This window comes from Oryzias latipes, chromosome 10 (assembly GCF_053564925.1).
Source record: "Oryzias latipes strain Hd-rR chromosome 10, Olatipes_Hd-rR_3.1".
In the NCBI taxonomy this organism is placed as follows: Eukaryota; Metazoa; Chordata; class Actinopteri; order Beloniformes; family Adrianichthyidae; genus Oryzias; species Oryzias latipes.
In genome coordinates, this window is record NC_136246.1 from 21,804,812 (window position 1) to 21,821,960 (window position 17,149).

At 39.5% G+C, this 17,149-nt stretch overlaps 1 protein-coding gene across 4 annotated transcripts in view; it reads right to left on the reverse strand.

Moving 5' to 3' along the window:
- Positions 1 to 5,746: 5,746 nt before the first annotated feature.
- Positions 5,747 to 17,149, reverse strand: part of nlgn3a (neuroligin 3a) — a 185,617-nt gene continuing 174,214 nt past the window's right edge. For 3 of the 4 annotated variants that reach the window (XM_078953475.1, XM_078953474.1, XM_078953473.1), the window contains one exon: positions 5,747 to 7,864. In XM_078953475.1, the coding sequence (XP_078809601.1) occupies positions 7,027 to 7,864 (838 nt within the window). In that variant the 3' untranslated portion in view covers positions 5,747 to 7,026. The remainder of the gene's footprint in view (positions 7,865 to 17,149) is intronic. The other variant, NM_001177474.1, reaches the window with a different exon arrangement.

The window sequence follows — 17,149 nt, forward strand, 5'->3', positions numbered from 1 at the left end:
TTGTGAGAAAAAAAGTCAGAATTCTGAGAAAAAGTCAGAATTTTGAGATTAAAGTCAAAGGATTTTATGCCCTTTTTTTTTCTTTCTCCGTGGCCCTAATCCTCTTCCGTAAGAACCTACATGACATCAGTGGATATACGTTTCTTTATTATCATTTTCTTGGTAATAACATTTTTTTTTTTACTTTACTGAGCTTTAGGTAATTTTGTTTACATAGTTTTTCCGTTTTTCGTCCCGTTTTTTAGACTTTTGTTTAAATGCAATAAAGTATTAAACGTTTTCGATGTTGCATCCTGTGATGTGATTTTTTTTGTTTACATTTTTTGAAACCAGCTTTTTTATAAATGCCTTTCACACTCTATTGCTGTATTTCAACCTTCTGAACCTCATTCTGGCAAAACATTTAGACATAAAAACTGCTTTTGCATCATCCATCCATCTTCTATTTGTGCTTTGTCCTGTGCAAGGTCACGGGGGCCACTGGAGCGCATCCCAGCTACTTTAGGGTGAAGATTGGGGCAGACCCCAGTTTTCCAGTCCAATGCAGGGTCACCCACACACACACATATACATACAGACACATACAAACAAACACACTCACATTCAATCCTAGGGGACAATTTAGTCACTAATCAACCTATGAAGCATGTTTTTGGACTGTGGGAGGAAGCCGGAGTGCCTGCAGAAAACCCATACAAACACAGAGAGAATCTCTAAACTCCACACAGACAGAACACTGCCAACTATTTGAAATTTACAAAGATTTAATACCTTAGACGTTCAGGATATAGTTTTAAGTTGTTAGACAGCATTTTTGCTCTACAACCTTTGTCTTATTAAGAGCTGTAAGATCTAGAAATAATAAATTGGTCATTCAAATCAGACAGATCAGTCAGAATCCTTTTGCTATAAAAAAAAACTATGTAAGACTCAAAAACCTCAAAACGCAATGTAATTTTCGGTTCAATTTTAAGGATTTTATTTTAGAGTTCAATGAATTTTAGACCGGCATTGATTGTCAATGTCTTTGTAACAAAAATGTAGATTTTTGTTCTAAAAATTTAGATTTAATGGGGATTTATAAGGTGGACCTATTTGTGTTCATATTTTGTTCTAACATCAGTCATATCCACTTATTAGACTAGATTATTGTCACTGCAATCAAAATGAACTACCAAAAATTCTAAATATTTGCTTAGAACTAGCAAAAAAAAAATAACGCTCCCTCTTTTTGCATTGGACCCACTGTGAAATTCTTTTTTAGTCACATAAATGTTCTTTTGTGTTCCCTGATATTTAAATATTTACCTCCAAACACAAGTTGTAAGTTCAAATATAATAAAAAGTTAGACGATGGAGTTTTATAGTCTCGACTGGATTTAGCTGTTCAATAAATTTGCAAAGATTTTTGACAAAATTCATAAGTTTCTTATTCTTGGAGAGAAGGTTGACCTCAAAGTTTGGTCAGTGAGTTCATTTATTGCCGTTCGCTGAGAAATATTCCAAACTGTATTCTTTAAATGACTGAGCAATCATGTTTTTACAAAACAGAGATGGAGGAAGTAATGGGCAAAATGTCTCTGTGTGAGAGGGAGCTGCTTAAAGTGCGTTTTTGTGTGAAGGTGTTAAAAAGAAATCGAACTAAAGAAAACATTTGCACCGACTGGAGGAAGCAGGCAGAGTGAAATGGGAAGCGAGAGATGGAGGTGAGGAAAGAAGTGAGAGGAAATATAATTAATAACATGTTCTCCGTGGTGGAAGTAAAGCTCTTCACACATACACATGAAACACACACACACACATCTGCAGACCTTTCCCAGCGGGTGGCACTATCTGATTTGGCACATTCATTTCGCAGACTGGGTTTGTCTTTGCTGCTGTCGAGAGAGACCTACCACATCTGTGCTTTCCGGGCCATCTTTGGATGATGTGATTAGTGAAACACTAATAAAATTGACTTTAAAAAAATGTATCTGTTTTAAAGTCCCCCCACCCTATTTTCTTTTCCTTTTAGATGAGTCTGGTTGTAAGATATTTAGGCTAATTTGATCAAGCCCTCAGGTATTCACATAATGAGTGTGACCCCATTTCCTCTGTGCAGCACACCGCCGCAGTTTTCCTGGCTTTCTACAGTGGGCCAGCGCTTAATTATGTGTCTTTTCACAGGGCAGCATATCAAAAACTGTCTCTGTGAAGCCACCAGGTCTTTCCCTGCCAATGCTCGGCGACATCTGCTCAGCTTTGACCACATATGGGAAATTGTAAGACACAACTTGCCTTCCCATGACATTTCTCCTTTTTGAAAATTCACTCTTAACTCCGCTGCCTAATTTTGAAGTCTGTGCCACTGTTCATGTTAAAGTGGGGACCTTACCCCAGTCTAACCCCAGATACACACACATGCACTAAATCTATTTTGATTAAGATGTAAGCTTGGTAAATCCAACTGCAACATGTCAAGAACAACAACAGAAATGCCATTGGACACAGTTTTACATGTAAATCAACAGTTCAAAACAAATAATGTACCAATATGGATAAAAGTATTTAAAATAACAGTCAAATCTTAATGCATGCTTAAAGGGGACAGATAATAAACAGAAAAAAATATACTTGATTTAACCCTTGTGCTATCTTAGATGACCCCCCCCTTGCATTGACATGTTCTCCCTACCATGACAAAGGTGGATAAAGGTGGAAAGATTTCATGTAATCCATGGGCACCAGTGAGGTTCACAAATCATTGAAGAAATAAGGTTCAGCACACTGTCTTGTGGGGTCTAAATGACCCAACTCCCAATGTTTAAGTGCCTAGGATAGCACAAGGGTTAAAGGAAATATCATCAGTATCATTAGAAAATATAACAAGTCAAAAATACAGACTTATATTTGAGATCTGGAGATTCCTGCTGAACTCTACTTTCCCAGCATGCTGCATTCACTGTTCTCTGATGAGAGGATGAAACTTATGTTTCATAATTTGCTGACAGCAGCAAAGCCTTTTCTGCTGTTTCTTTGGTCACCCAACTTTATTTTGGAGGTTCAATTTCCAAAATATAATACAATAAAATACAATTTTTTTAACATGTTCTTGTGGCAAAATTAAGCTTAAAACTGCATTTCCGAGTATTTTCTTATTCAAATAATAGTGAATCAGGAGCAAACGGAAAAAAAGTAGTGTTTAAAAAAGCTTGTAGTTGTTTTGTATGCTCTACAAACCAGCTCCATTCTGATGCATCTACCTGTAGACAAGTAGATCCATGTATGTCTTTGTTTTCCTCATCTGAGCTGGCATCAGACTAAAAACTGTACGGCTGTATATCTCCAATATTGCACACCATTTTTGTTGTACCAGAAATGTTAGCATGAGGTTGTGAGGGGCTGTAAGCCAGCGGGAAAGAGTGTAAACAAAAGCATTATGGAAAAAATAGTCCCGCTCACTGCTTAGAGGCAAATTTTTGATGAACTACTGCCGCTCTGTAGAAATTATGTCCAAAAAAACAACACAGGTTTTTTGATTTGGGATAAAAGTGGCATAATCATAATAAAAGACCACTGGGAACACTTTTAAAACAGATCAAACTATGATCGGAGGGGGATGTTAATGAATTTTGCCTCAATGATAAACCAGCAGAATCTAGTGTTAGTAAAAATAAAAAAAAGATACCAATTAGCAACATGATCTTTGGTTTGAACATTTAAAATGGTCAATCAAACAAACAAATCATGCATCTTGGGTGCATCGTAATCAATAACGACAATTGAGCTTCTGTCTGCTTTACAACGATTTTTACAACCTAATAAAAGGGAACCAGAACCAACTGTCTGAGGCTAAGCTGTAAACTAGATAAATAAAAGTGTTTTTGAATACAATTGTCAATAATTTTTCTTTGTGGTCTTTTGTGCTTAACAAAAAAGTTTTTAAGGGCCATTGAGGGTATGATTTTCCTTTGTATGAAAAGCAAAACTCAATAATCTCAAAAAAGAACACAATGAAGGTGTTTGTAAAACTGTCAGAAAGGAATAAAGGTGTAGAGAGAAGGGAGTAGGGGTGCTGTAGTCCTTCGACCGCAGAAGCTGGTATTACAAAAAAATTGCATAATGAATCTCCTTCAACACAAAGGAACTGACTGTGGAGTCATATTCACATTTATGCGAAGCTGACCAACTCTGAAGTACTCCTTGTTCCTTTAGACGTTATCTGCTGTTTTTTTTCTTTTGAAGATCAAACTTGAGCTGAACTCAGAAATGGCATGCAGCGAATGGATGCAGAGAGCCTGATGGTTGGATGATGATATCTGAAGATTTGTTTCTATGGGTCACACATCGTTTCACTGCAAATACACAAAAAGAAAGAAAAATAAAACTCGCCTCCTCTGCAGAAAACTTCAAAGATGAAATGCAAAGCCCACAATTGTTTGCTGATGGTAAGTCACACTTTTTGATCCATTCAGCGTTTGGTTGGATGTGTAAAATAAAACGACAAAAAAACGTTATCAAGAACCACTTTATACCAATTTTTGCACCCTTATTATACCTTTTTAACAGTTTATAACAATTTTGTAAATAAAATATCAATTGTTGTGTTGTTTGTTCATTTTTGTGGACAGAAAACGTATTGATGTAAAATTTGTACCGTCTAATTTTGACCAAACTTCTTTTCTTTTCTTTTTTTAGCCTGTGGGTTAGAAAAAAAACAGATCAAGAAAATAACAGAAGGTATAAGATTGGAACAACTCTTCCTGCAGAATGGACAATCAGCAGAGAGGACTGCACACCTGGCTTTTTTAGCTTCTCCACTTATTGAATACAAGATGGAGCCATAATAGCATCCTTCATAAAAGTGTTGAAGTGTGTAGCATGTATCTAGAACTTGCTATGTTGATCTAGGATCTCTGCTCAGGTTGCATTACTGCACTTTGCTGTAACGCAAGGAGACAATCTGTGCTGCGGCGAGATGTTTAATGGAAATTGTCAGTTTTACTCACAGACTCAATATATCCAGTTTTCTCCCTGAGATTAACATATAATAGGATGCAGTGTGAGTGCATCAAAGCAATCTTTTCACAGTCTCCCACTGCTGCAGCAGTATTTTGCATGTATTACAGTGAAATACAAGCAGATTGGCCCAGAGCTGTGTTTTTTTTTTTTCAGGGTTTGAGCAAAATACAAGAAAAGATGAGGAGAAGAGAGTATGAGTGAGGGGAGGTCCTGGGGGTATGCCAGCACTTGTTGCAAGAGTTTTCTGTAACTTTCAAGTTTCAAAAAGTGAGCAGAAAAACTTTGATCAAGAGAGGAAAAAGTTTAGTGAAACTTTATATTCTCCATTTTTTTTTTTTTTTACAATTTCAATTTTGGCACATGGCACAATCAGCATTTATGCATCTGGTATACATAAATAAATATTAAATATTTTATACATAAATATACATATAGAGCTCTAACAAAGACACCTTGAGTGTTCTTGGCTTGTTATATTTCAAAGGACAACAGCAATACATAGAAATAATGTTGGTGCTTTTTTGAGTCTGTTTCAATTGGTTTTGTAGGTGGGAATGATATCTCCATAGAAGCCCTATACATATATGTATGTATGCCCATATTTATATATATATATATATATTCAAAGAAATACAAGTGTGCACTGACGTAGGCTTAATCAGTGCAAACAGGCCACTGTCTGCTTTCAAAGTGAAACTTACAAAGTCGATGGAATCATGTCAGTTAGTTCAATTGAATCTTTAACTTTTTTTTCTCTTACACATAAAATTATAGATTTATTTTGTAATCTTTAAGCAAAATTAGACATTTAGAACTTTCAAAGTAACAAAGGTGCTATGCTGCAAAGACAGACACCTAAAAATGCAGAAACACTACTGGTGGTAAACCCAAGAAAAACCTCAACACACACCCACATAAAATCACTCACATTCCAAATATGAACAAAAATGCAAATAAAAAAATGCTTAAAAATCCAACGCACAACTAAAAGGTGGCGAATGGACTCCCGCATGCACTCACTTGCAACCCGACCCTTTCCAACAATGTGTCCTCTCCTGTATCTCAGGCTGGCACACAGGCTCACACGCAGGGAATGAGAAATCATCTTCAACCGGCGCTCCAAGCAGCGTGTGCCCTTTATGGAGATAATATCTGATAGCTTAACAGATAAATGGACTCTAAAAGATACACTTTTTACCTAAAGAAAACAATCTTAGCAACAAAGTATTTATCTCCTTCTCATCTCTTGGCAAGAGAAGTCAACCACAAGTAACTTTTACAAGTGCTCAAGAAAAAAAACCCAACAACAACAGTCTCCCATGTCTGTTGTGTTGGTACGCAAAAAAACAACAAAATAGTTGCACAAATTGAGCTTAAAAAGCTCTACATCTGCACAACCTCTGGATTTCCGTTCTGGATTCTGTCTCTCAAGTTTTTAGTCGAATCGGCTTGTATCACGCTCCATGTGGAGTAGTCTTCAAGAGTGAAAAAGAATACCAAAAAAGTACAAGCTTTGTAAGGCATTGAAACATAAAACCAAACAAAGAAGCAATTCAAAACATTTCACAAATATTGAAGAGGCCATTGTTTTAGATGCGACTCCTGCAGGGGGCGGGGATGGGAAATAAAAAGCACTTCTCTTTATTTTTGTTATGAATTCAAGAAAAAATGAAGGGTTGAGTTCTCCATAGTCTGCTTAAAAAGGCTTTTAAAATGATTACATTTAGAAAAAAAACTGCAGAAAGACTCCTTCTCCTCGTCAGTAGAAGGGAAGTAGTTTGATTTTGGCAGCTCTGCACAACTTGACATCCACATAGAGTTCTTAGTATTTCTCCACTTAGTGAAAGTCCGGTGAATCTCCATGTTTTTTAATCCAACACTGACCCCTCCCTCTGCAATCTCCCCCTTCCCTGTGATATTTGTAAAATACAATCCTCTCTGCCGTTCCTTCATCCCCCTCTGACATGCCACCGCCGCCTTCTCCCCCATGCCGTCTGCACCTGCTGTCCCCTGGACACCTTAAAGCTATACTCGGGTGGTTGAGTGGGAGTGCGGTAGGCCAGTGGAGTTGAAGCCAGTCGTGAAGGTGTTATATGGATGCAGGTTGGGCATGCCCACCAGTGAATTGGGAATCATGGTTATGGTGTTGGGCGTCATGAGGGGAATGTCGTCCGGAGAGCGTCGCAGAGTGAGCGTGTAGTCGGGGAGTGAGGTCAAGCGCAGGGCTCCTTCGTTGCTGTTTCCCGCTTCACACTCGTGGTGGGTCTGGTTCATCTGCAGCGTCATGATCTCCTCCTCAGGCGCGTGGTGGCCTATGTCGTTGGAGGTGGTTTGGCGCTGTGGGCTGGGCTGCCCGTGGCTGGGGTCCTGGCGCCGCTTGTCCTTGCGATAGTAGAGCGCTGCGAAAGCCAGGACGTTGAGAAACAGTAGAGAGGCTCCGACGGCGATGGTGACGCTGAGCTCGGTGGAGTAATCCCTCGGGTTCTCCACGACAATAGGTCCCGCCTCCTCATTATCGTTCCAGGAGCTTTTATCCTCGCTGTTGTAGGCTGGTGACATGGGGGGATGTTTGGTATTGAATGGCCTTTTGGTAGACAAGGTGTTCTGTGTGGTCTCTGGGGGTGGCACTTTGGTGGTGGTTGATGTGTAATGGAACATGTCATGTAGGTTGTAGAGGTGGGGCACGAGGTGTTTCCAGAAGGCCACTTTGGTGGCACGGTAGTGGTCACGCACGCGGGGTTTCAGGCCGATATGCAGGTACAGTTGGTCTTGCGGGTTGTACTTGGACCATGCCACCTCCTCGAAACGGTTGGCCTTGGTGTGGATGAACTTGGTGTCCTGGGGAACCGGTTTATTGGGATCCCTAAAAACAGGAAAGAGATATAGGAGATAAATAAGTAAAGCCAAAGTTTCAGCAGTTAAGTGAAGCTACAAGACAAAGACAAAAATGTGTATTTATAAGTCAAGGCCTTAAAGGGCTTACAGCAATTAATTGGCAGCAAAAGCACAACTCCAATAAAAACCAATGACCCAAAAAACTCCAGTTAAGGCCTTCGTCACATGCACCCATATGAGAGTTGACTTGAAAGAGTGGGTTTTTTAGATTGTCCGGGCCTGTAGAGGGTTGTAGACATCATAAGGACAACACAGGTGTGTCTTACAGTTCCCTTGCGGCTCGTGGAGCCACCTTAAGTGAAATCATGAAAATGGAACGTACCATTGTCGTGTGTGTATCGTGAAGTATTTGTAAGCATACTGTAAGTCACATGCACTTATGACATATGGGTGATAAAATTGTACGGTGCCCTTACGCTACACTCAAGTTGTTAGTAAGGTGCAAGCACTGGCCCATTACAGGTGATTACATTGCAGGTGATACATAGGATGCACAAACAAACTACACTCTGATTGTCTGATTTCCTCATTTCTAACAGCCAGGCTGCGTGCAAGGGATGGCCAAGAGGCGCGCATGGAGCACATATCCTGCGTCTCACCTGCTTCACCCTTACTTACCCTTTGTTGTACTATAACTGTTTGCTTTGACCCGTCGCCTTCAGCATGCCATTAAAAAATATTATGCATGAACATTTTCACCCTACTGAGGGATCTTCAACTTTAATATTTACTGTGGCCCACCTGCGTGCCCTAAACAACTTTGTCTATTTTTCTCCCACCGACAGCCCGTATCCACCCATTAGGGCAGTTGTGACTAAGGCATCACATTAGTGAAGTGAATGTCATCCAACTAAGTATCCCCAATATTTGTTTTTTCTCTCATCTTTTCAGCCTCTTCTTAATGAACACAAATGTTGGTTTCACTCTCCTTTACCCCGACACTTTTATATTATTTACATTACCAGACAGTCAACCCCACAAAACTCATATGAATTAGTCAGCATGTTTCACGGTTCACGTCAGGAGCAATCTTGTTGTTGATAATCCAACACTGGTGGAGGTCTCTTAGCTAATTGCTCTGGGAAGCCAAAACACGTGTGCGCTTGCATTCAGCGCAATCGTGTAAAGAGGGGGTTCCCTATTAATCAAGACCCTAAAGGAAATGTAAGGCTGTGTCGTTGTGCATGTGTTAGTGTGCACACATGAGAGTGAACACAGGAACAATGTAGGGTTTTCCCTGTGGCTGTACCATTTTTGATCCACAGGGTTCACTGTTTCACTTTTGAAATGGTCAACACGTTTTGCCCAAACATCCAGCTATTTCAATTACAATGAAGCTATTGATTTATTGAATAAATTAACATATAACAATCCCCAGCAATCAAACAACTCTTTTTTATTGTCCAATGTCAGAAGTGGGAGTTCTGCAGAGCACATTATTGCTTTTGGTGTCGGCTGAATGATTTCCTCTGAAGAAACTTGATTCTCAGTTGAGTGGCCTTGAAAGCAAAATAAACTGAAGCTGGAAAAGTAAAAAAGGTTTTGATTTTTTTTTTCTAAATGTCATGAAATACCTTTTCATGGCCCTAAATCTAATGTTATTTGTCAGAAAAGCTTCGATTTCTGAGGTCGTTAACGAAAATGGCAAAAGTTTATTTCCAGATATTTTCAATTGTTTTGGGGGGAAAAAGCTGAAAACCTTCAAATGACTAAGAGAATTAAAGCGGTGCCAGAAGAATTCACCCTTTTTCCCCTTTTCTGTTCATTTCTCTGCTGTCAATTTTTATTTTTCAGGTCAGTGCTTCTGGGAGAAGGAGAGAGGAAAAAGCAAAGCAAATTGAGATGACTGGAGCTGAATCCTGGATCTGGGCTGGTGTCAGCAGAGCAGCCCGTAAATAACCTCTTTTATTAGGCGCGTAATGATCCCCAATGAATATTGACAGCCAGACTATGATGACTTTGTCACCAAATATCAGTAATTAAGTTTCAAAGTAGCGGGTGGTGAAGGTAAGGTCATATTGATCTCCCTGAGCGCAACATGCCAGAGAACAGGATGTCAATGAAGCAGGATGAGACGTGGATGTCTGCAGCCTGCGTGCCTCGTGAATTCGTACAGCGGTGTATTGCATGCCATCATGCTGGCCTGCAAGCAGATTTTTCTCACTCTCCGTCTCCTTCCCCCAAGAACATGACAGCAGAAATGGAGTTCAGAGCTGTCTCAGTTAATAGAAAATTCTGAGCTCAAACTCTTCAAACGCCTTCTTTTCAAGAAGGTCAATTAGCTGAAGTGTGATGGGTAAAAGTATGGCAAAGATATCTGGGAAAATTTTGCAAAACAATCAGCATGCACAGTGGGTAAAGGGGGCGGCGGTGCGGTTCAGTTAGAAAAGCTCTTTGGTAGCTGGCTGGTTCAGGGCAAGTGAAGATGAATAATTTAGGGAACACAAAGAAATCAATGTGGCATCTTTAGTTAATTTGATTTGCTGCATTAGAGAACAACTGGCTGCCTTATCTAATTACACACACATATGGTTGGGTAACTGTTACAAAGTCAATAGTAAACAGGCTTTGAACAGTTTCCCCTTAACTACTTAACTTTAGGCTGATTTTTAGCTTTAGGAGCCGGCAAAAGTGGCCAATTATATTTAGAAGTGCAAATATTAATCAATTTTTGTGACATATTTTTCTCCAATATCCTTTGTGCTGAGCATCTGAGATATTTATTCTGAGCATAGCATTTACCACCATTCAGCCTTAACATAAAATGAATAAGTGTGGGTCTCTGGTGACTGAAAAGCAGCTCTGACCTGCTGGAAAAGGGAAATAGGCTCTCTAGGGATTTTTTTGTATCATCAGACACTGGGATGTTGGCGGGTGATCGCTTCTGGGATCTGGGAAATTTCCTGTGTCACTGCCTCTGGTTCTTTGTTGAGTTCCTTGAGCTGCTTTTATCACAAAGTTTTAAAGCTTTTGCTTCGACAACAGTGCTATAATTATAAGCGCAGCAGTGAAAAACAATATCTGTCATCGTATGATGCACATTCAAGGACACGATTCAAAAACAATGTGTAATTCATATCAAACCATAAGGGGACAGCAAAAATAACTAATTTTTTAAGGTTTACCCTTGCGCTTTCCTATGGGGTCCAGATGACCTAATCCTTACATTGACATGTCATTCCTACCATGACAAAGGTGGATAAAGGTGGAGAGGATTTCATGAATATTCATGGACACCAGTGAAGACCACATATCAATGAAGAAAAAAGGTTTAGTGCACTGTCTAGTGGGGTCTAGATGACCCAACTCCCAACGTTAAAGTGCCTAGGATAGCACAAGGGTTATATGGAAAAAATGTAAGACCCACTCTGATAGAAATAATGTTGTTTTTTTTTTTTTTACGTGTTCTTGTGGCCCTTTTCTGATGATGGAGGCCATATAAAAGAAAATTAAACTTAAAACTGCATTTCTGAGTATTTCTTTATTGAAATCGCTGCTACTCAGGAGCAAATGAAACAAAAAAAAATGATATCAAAAAGAGGTTGTAGCTGTGATGTCCAAACTGGCATCAGTCTCACAACTCCATAGATGCATATCTCCAAGGTTTCTCATCATTTTTATTGCGCTGGTAATATTAGGTTAGGGTTGTACGGGACTGTAAGCTAATGAAAGAGCATGTTTAGAATGGGTGATGGGAAGTGGGGGCGGGCTCACTCTGCCTACAACTCCGAGGTGAATTCCTCATGAACTCCTGCTGCTCTGCGGAGAGTATGTCCAAGACAACGAGACAGGTTTTTCAATTTTGGGTAAAAAGGGCATAATCATATTTAAAAGACCACTGGGTAAGCTTTGAAAACAGATCAAAAGATGATCAGAGTGAGACTTTAAATATTTATAAAATTGGCCTGTAAAGAGCTTTTTGGCCCATTAAAAAATATAAAATTATATGTGTCAAATGTGTTCAGAATTTTACAATGTTAGCTGTGTTTGAGCAGATGAAAGCTTTTTAAACATTAGCCTAAACTGTCCAATAGCTTCTGCTGAGCTAAAATGGAACGGGGTGGGGTCAGTGTGTCACATTCATCTCATGTGCCTAAAGTACCTCAGATTTAATATGACTGCCTGCTCTTGAGCCTGGCCGCAATCATAAGATTTTACAGCAAAATTAAAAACAGGCTCGGGTGTCAAAGCTCTTAAATACATTAATATATCTTAACCATGCTCAGTGCACATGCTCCTTATGTGCTACATGACGCAGCTTGTTGTGTATCCGCCATAACTACGGCATTTGGGCTCCCTTGTAGCTCCTTTGAGGCCTACCCTATAGCTCGGATGGTCAGTAAAGCGACGGTTGGACAAGCAGGTGAGGGATATTACACCCATAAAAGCAGGCATTTTAACAGCCTTCCAGATTTCCTCTGATGTGTTCACATGGTTGTTCAGCTATAAACGACGGCTTTCATCTTTTTCAGGACCCCTGCGCCTCCACTTTAGATGACTTGTTGACCCATGCTAACCTTAACTTGTGGATCAAGAGCTCCATTGTGTTTGTATCTGCAACTGATGCTTTATTTGTGATACCTCATGGCGCACTGATGTCATTTTCCATCCAAGAGTAATGACTGACAGATCCAGGGAGGTGATGAAACACGTGTCTCCTTGCTGACACGCAGAAATGTTCTCTGTAGCGTTAGCATTAAATGGCTAATCTATACGACGCATACGACTCCTGGCTCTCATCTCTCCCTACATGTGGCAGGCTGGGAGCTGAACTCATTTGGTATTCCAAGGTCTGTCTGCAAGCACTGATGTAAAAGGTAGATAAAGGGGAAGAATGAATATCATTTTCTTTCTTTTTTTCTCCCTTTTTTCTTTTCCCATGTACCTCCTTCCCCTTTTCATCCTGATGTAATTTGAGGCGCTTGAGTGATCATAGACCTAGCCATCACCAAATCTGAAAAGACACATTTAGGTGCCCTAAGGCAGAAGACAAGAATCTATTTTCACTGCACTCAGGGTCTTTGAATCCTAATCTGAATGTAGCGTCTCGGAGTAGTATAGCTTCTCGGTGTATTAATTTAGCGGCACAGATTTAGTTTTAAGAAACTGCAAACGCGTTTTTTTTGTGCTGTTGATACTCTTGTGTAACAAATTCATCCCCTGAAGTTGTTTATTAACCTACCTGGTTACACAAAGTAATTCAGCGCTGTAGGCCATCCTTGCATTTAGGGTATATTTAAGGCACTGAACAAACTTTATTATAGGGACACGTATTGGGGTATCTTCCTCACTGACCTGGCAAATCGTGAGGCTCAACTTCTATATTATATCTGGTTACACATTGCGACACAAGGCTGAGTGATGCATGGTTCATAATAAATGGCAGCATTGGGTAGCAGGCTAATTGATGCAGGGTGAGGCTCTGTGACCTTGTGGTGAGTGGAAGCCAAAGGAGGACACAGCTCCTGGACTCCTTATTATGGTTGGTACTGATTCGTTTACAAAAAAAAAAAAAGAAAAATCAAATATGCACTCTTGGAAATATGAAATATGACTGTAGATTTTTAAATACATAAATAAAAATAATCAGAGCTGAATTTCAAATATCCGGCTTAAGTCTCACAATCAAGGTATGAATGCAGATGAACTGTCCTCCTCCTCTATCCTGCCACCCCCCTCATATTAAATTCAGCACACAGGGTGGACACAATCAATGGCATGCTCGCCCTGTAACAAGCCACACCACTTCCTTACCTTCTCTAATGCAAATCAGGATATTGGCTACAAATCTCCTATCAAGTGAATGGCTGTTTAATGGAGTAGGCATGTGGCAGCGCCATTCCATATATGCAAAACTATTAACCGAGTATTTGTACAGCTCGACTTTCTAAACCAAGCGACTAAAGAGAACTGCGTGTACTCTGAAGGATGAGTGGGGTCAGTGATGAGTGGTGCAAAGGAGCAAGGTCACATAGGTGACACAGTTGATGTTTAAGTGCTGTTAATCCCCCAGAGCAGCCCACTTGATTGACAAGCAGAAGGAAAACAAACAAACAAAAAAAGCAGCTGGCAGCATTGTTCATCATATTTTCAGATGTTTCAAGGTAAAGGAAGATGTTCTTTTTTTCTACTGCAATGTTAAAAGTGTGAAAAAATAATCAAATGAAAATAATGAGAGGGAGCTGCAGGGAGCGCTAAGAAAAATTCTAAACATGACAGAGCTTCAATGGCCTCGTATGTGGCATTGCTCAAAAGGAAAGCAGGGGAAATGAGAGGAAGCGAACCACAGGAAAAAGTGAGAAGACTAAAACATGTGTAGCACTAATGACCTATGACGATTGATGTTTTCTTGGCTTCTCATCATTCCGTTTCTTCTTGAAATGTCCTGCTAGGGCGTTGTCAGCATGCTGACATTTGTTTTTGTTTTTTAAGTCTTTTTTTTTTTTTTGAAGAGGAAGTGAAACATTTGCAGTAAAACTTCAGAATACGCTGGTCTGAAAAAAATTGTGATGCCATTAAAGTGTCGCTCAATTGTGCTTGTCAATACTAGAACAAATCCAGCAGCCAGAAAAGTAAATCACGCAGCCGAGTAAATCTGTTGTCTCCGAAACAATCCTAACTCTCCGGAAAGAATGGCCTCAGAGTTTAAAGGCACACAAGTGCACACGCTAAGAAGATTTGACAGTGTGCACTCTGTGTATGCTTTTATGCTTCACTGACACTGAAGGGAGGGAAAAGAAGGGCACGGTGAAGGGATTTGTCCTGTAAAAATAACACATGAGAGCCAAGGACAGGAAGAGCTTTGGGAGAATAACGCCTTGATACACGCTGTTGACATGAAGCCCAAGTGTCTTCACGTTGTGCCACAGGTTTGTATGGCCGATTTGGAGACGGGCTGCAATCTGGGTCAGTTCATTAGGAACATCTGGAAGGAGGGGGGGGGGGGGGGTGCAAGAGCTGCTTTAGAGCTGCTTTAGAGAGGCAAGATGGCTGGACAAGACGAGAAGGCAAAGGGAATTCAGCTGGGTCTTAATTAAAAGTATGTCCTTTCAAGCCAGATTGGGTTAGAGGAGAGATTTATATCCCCTAATATGGTCTAAAAGAGAACTATGGTATTTAATTAGTTTCCAAATCTGAGCATATAAGAACTGAAAACATGTAAAGAGAACACTTTTTACTTTTTTTGGGGGGGATGACCAGTTTGGGAAACAGGAAGTGATTAAATGTCTCCCTTTGGATTGACTAAAATCCATGGTATCCCTACAGATTAAGTTGATCCAAGTAAAACTGTGGGAATTATCAGTAGTTATACTTTTTTAGTCCTAAATGTTCCATTTTTTTGCTCGTTCTGCTTTTTTTTAATGGATTTTGCATTCTAAATTCTTTGTGACTTTATTTTGAAAAGCTCTGAGCTTGTGTGTTTTGTCAGATTTTCCTTTTTAACTCTCTGCATTTGAATTCCATAAACTTTTGTTACTCACACCTCAGATTTTGTTTTTCTACTTTAGATTAATATTTTTCTAAATCCATGTTGTTGCTCCTCACCTGAGGATTTTCTTTTCTTATGTAAGTGTATTGTGTTCATTTTGACTTTTTGGGATTAGGTGTGTTTTTTTTTTTGCAACCTACAGTTTTTTTTTCTCCAAATCATTTTCATTAGGTTATATTCAATTGAGTACACCGCCTAATCTGGTTACTTTTCACACAACAGTGCGCTTTATAACCCGGAGTGCCTTATACTGTATATGAATTCAATCTGGTTGGGTTTACTGATGTCAAAGCATTTTTAAAGGTACACAACGCTCTCTCATAATGTCAGTCTACGCCATGTTTCAGTTTTGTCACGTTTCACGTCTGTCATGCTGTCGTTTAGTTCTTTTGCATTCATCTAAAGTAGGATTCATTTAATTATTAGTAGTGGGATTGCAGAACTCGAATTTCATTTTGGTAGTATTTGCAGTAACATTTTGGCTTTTAATTAATGTCAGAGTTATTTATTCACGTGGTAGTGGAATAGCAATGCCTAAAAACCAATATCCAAAAATTGTGACAATAAAGGTTTAAAAAAAATCTAACCAAAAGTAATAACAGGCTTATGGTGCTGCTTGAAAAAACGTTTCTTTCTCCAACACAATCAGCCAAAAATCCACTACAGCTTAACTAAAAAGTCTTTGAAGGTGAAGATGATTTCAAAGATCCCACAGGCTTCAGAGGAGAAAAGACTTCAGACATTGTTCCATCTTTTAGAGTCTCAGAAGTTGAGATGAAGAATGAATGTTGAGGAGTGAAGAAGGGAGAGGTAGGATGAAGCATGTGTTCATCACAGCCCTGAGCTTGCAGGGCCACACTTGTGCAGATGGTGAAGACTACTTCCCTGCTAGTCCTCTTCAAAAGTACTTCAAAGGCTAATTTTCTGCTCTTGAATATTGTTCTGCACTCGCACGGCAGAGCTGCTGCTGTATTGTCATAGCCTCCTTTATGGCTTCAATTCCACTGAATCACAATGTGTTGACTTTTTTTTTTCAAGCTTTCTGTGCTCGTCTGTTTTAAACTTAATTAAATGTCAGACAAGACTAGAAACTTCCTTTCCATCAGAAGTTAGGCATCATCACCCCTTTTAAAGAGTTTATGCATAGGATGGTGCATAAAAAAAGTCTACCTTTAATTTTATCCTCTTTACCTCTTGAGTGCTTGATAGTTTATAGACTAATCTCTTTGGAGTAGAGCTAAAATGACAGCATATGATAAATGCGTCCCACCATGAGCAGGAAACGATCAAAAGTTTATCCTCTTGGTGTTCTGCCTCTAATCTTTAGTCATTGCTATTAAATGAAAGAAAAACCTTTCCACTGTCAACAATTCAGAGATTTGAGAGTATTTTATTTACAAGGATGAAGGTCAGGTCGGGGTTCACAGCTGGCATTGTGTAGAATCTTGTTGCCACCGTAAATCTTTGAGTAAAAACACATCCATGCTCGAAGTGATTCATTATATAAGCAGAACAACTTTAAGACCTAAAGCCTTTCTAATTAAAATGAATTACTGTCTCTCTCTAACAGCGAACAGTATTTATTATAGATAACCAATGAATTAAATCTGCCTCTGCAACTGTGTTGAAATGGATGTCTTCCAGGCAGAGGGGACTGCTGTGTGATCTGAGCATCACTGATGGAGCTTTGTGTTTTTTTGGAGCCGAAAAAAAAATTGTATCAGTTCATCTAAAGAAGTCTGCTATTAGTGGTTCAAAGTTCCT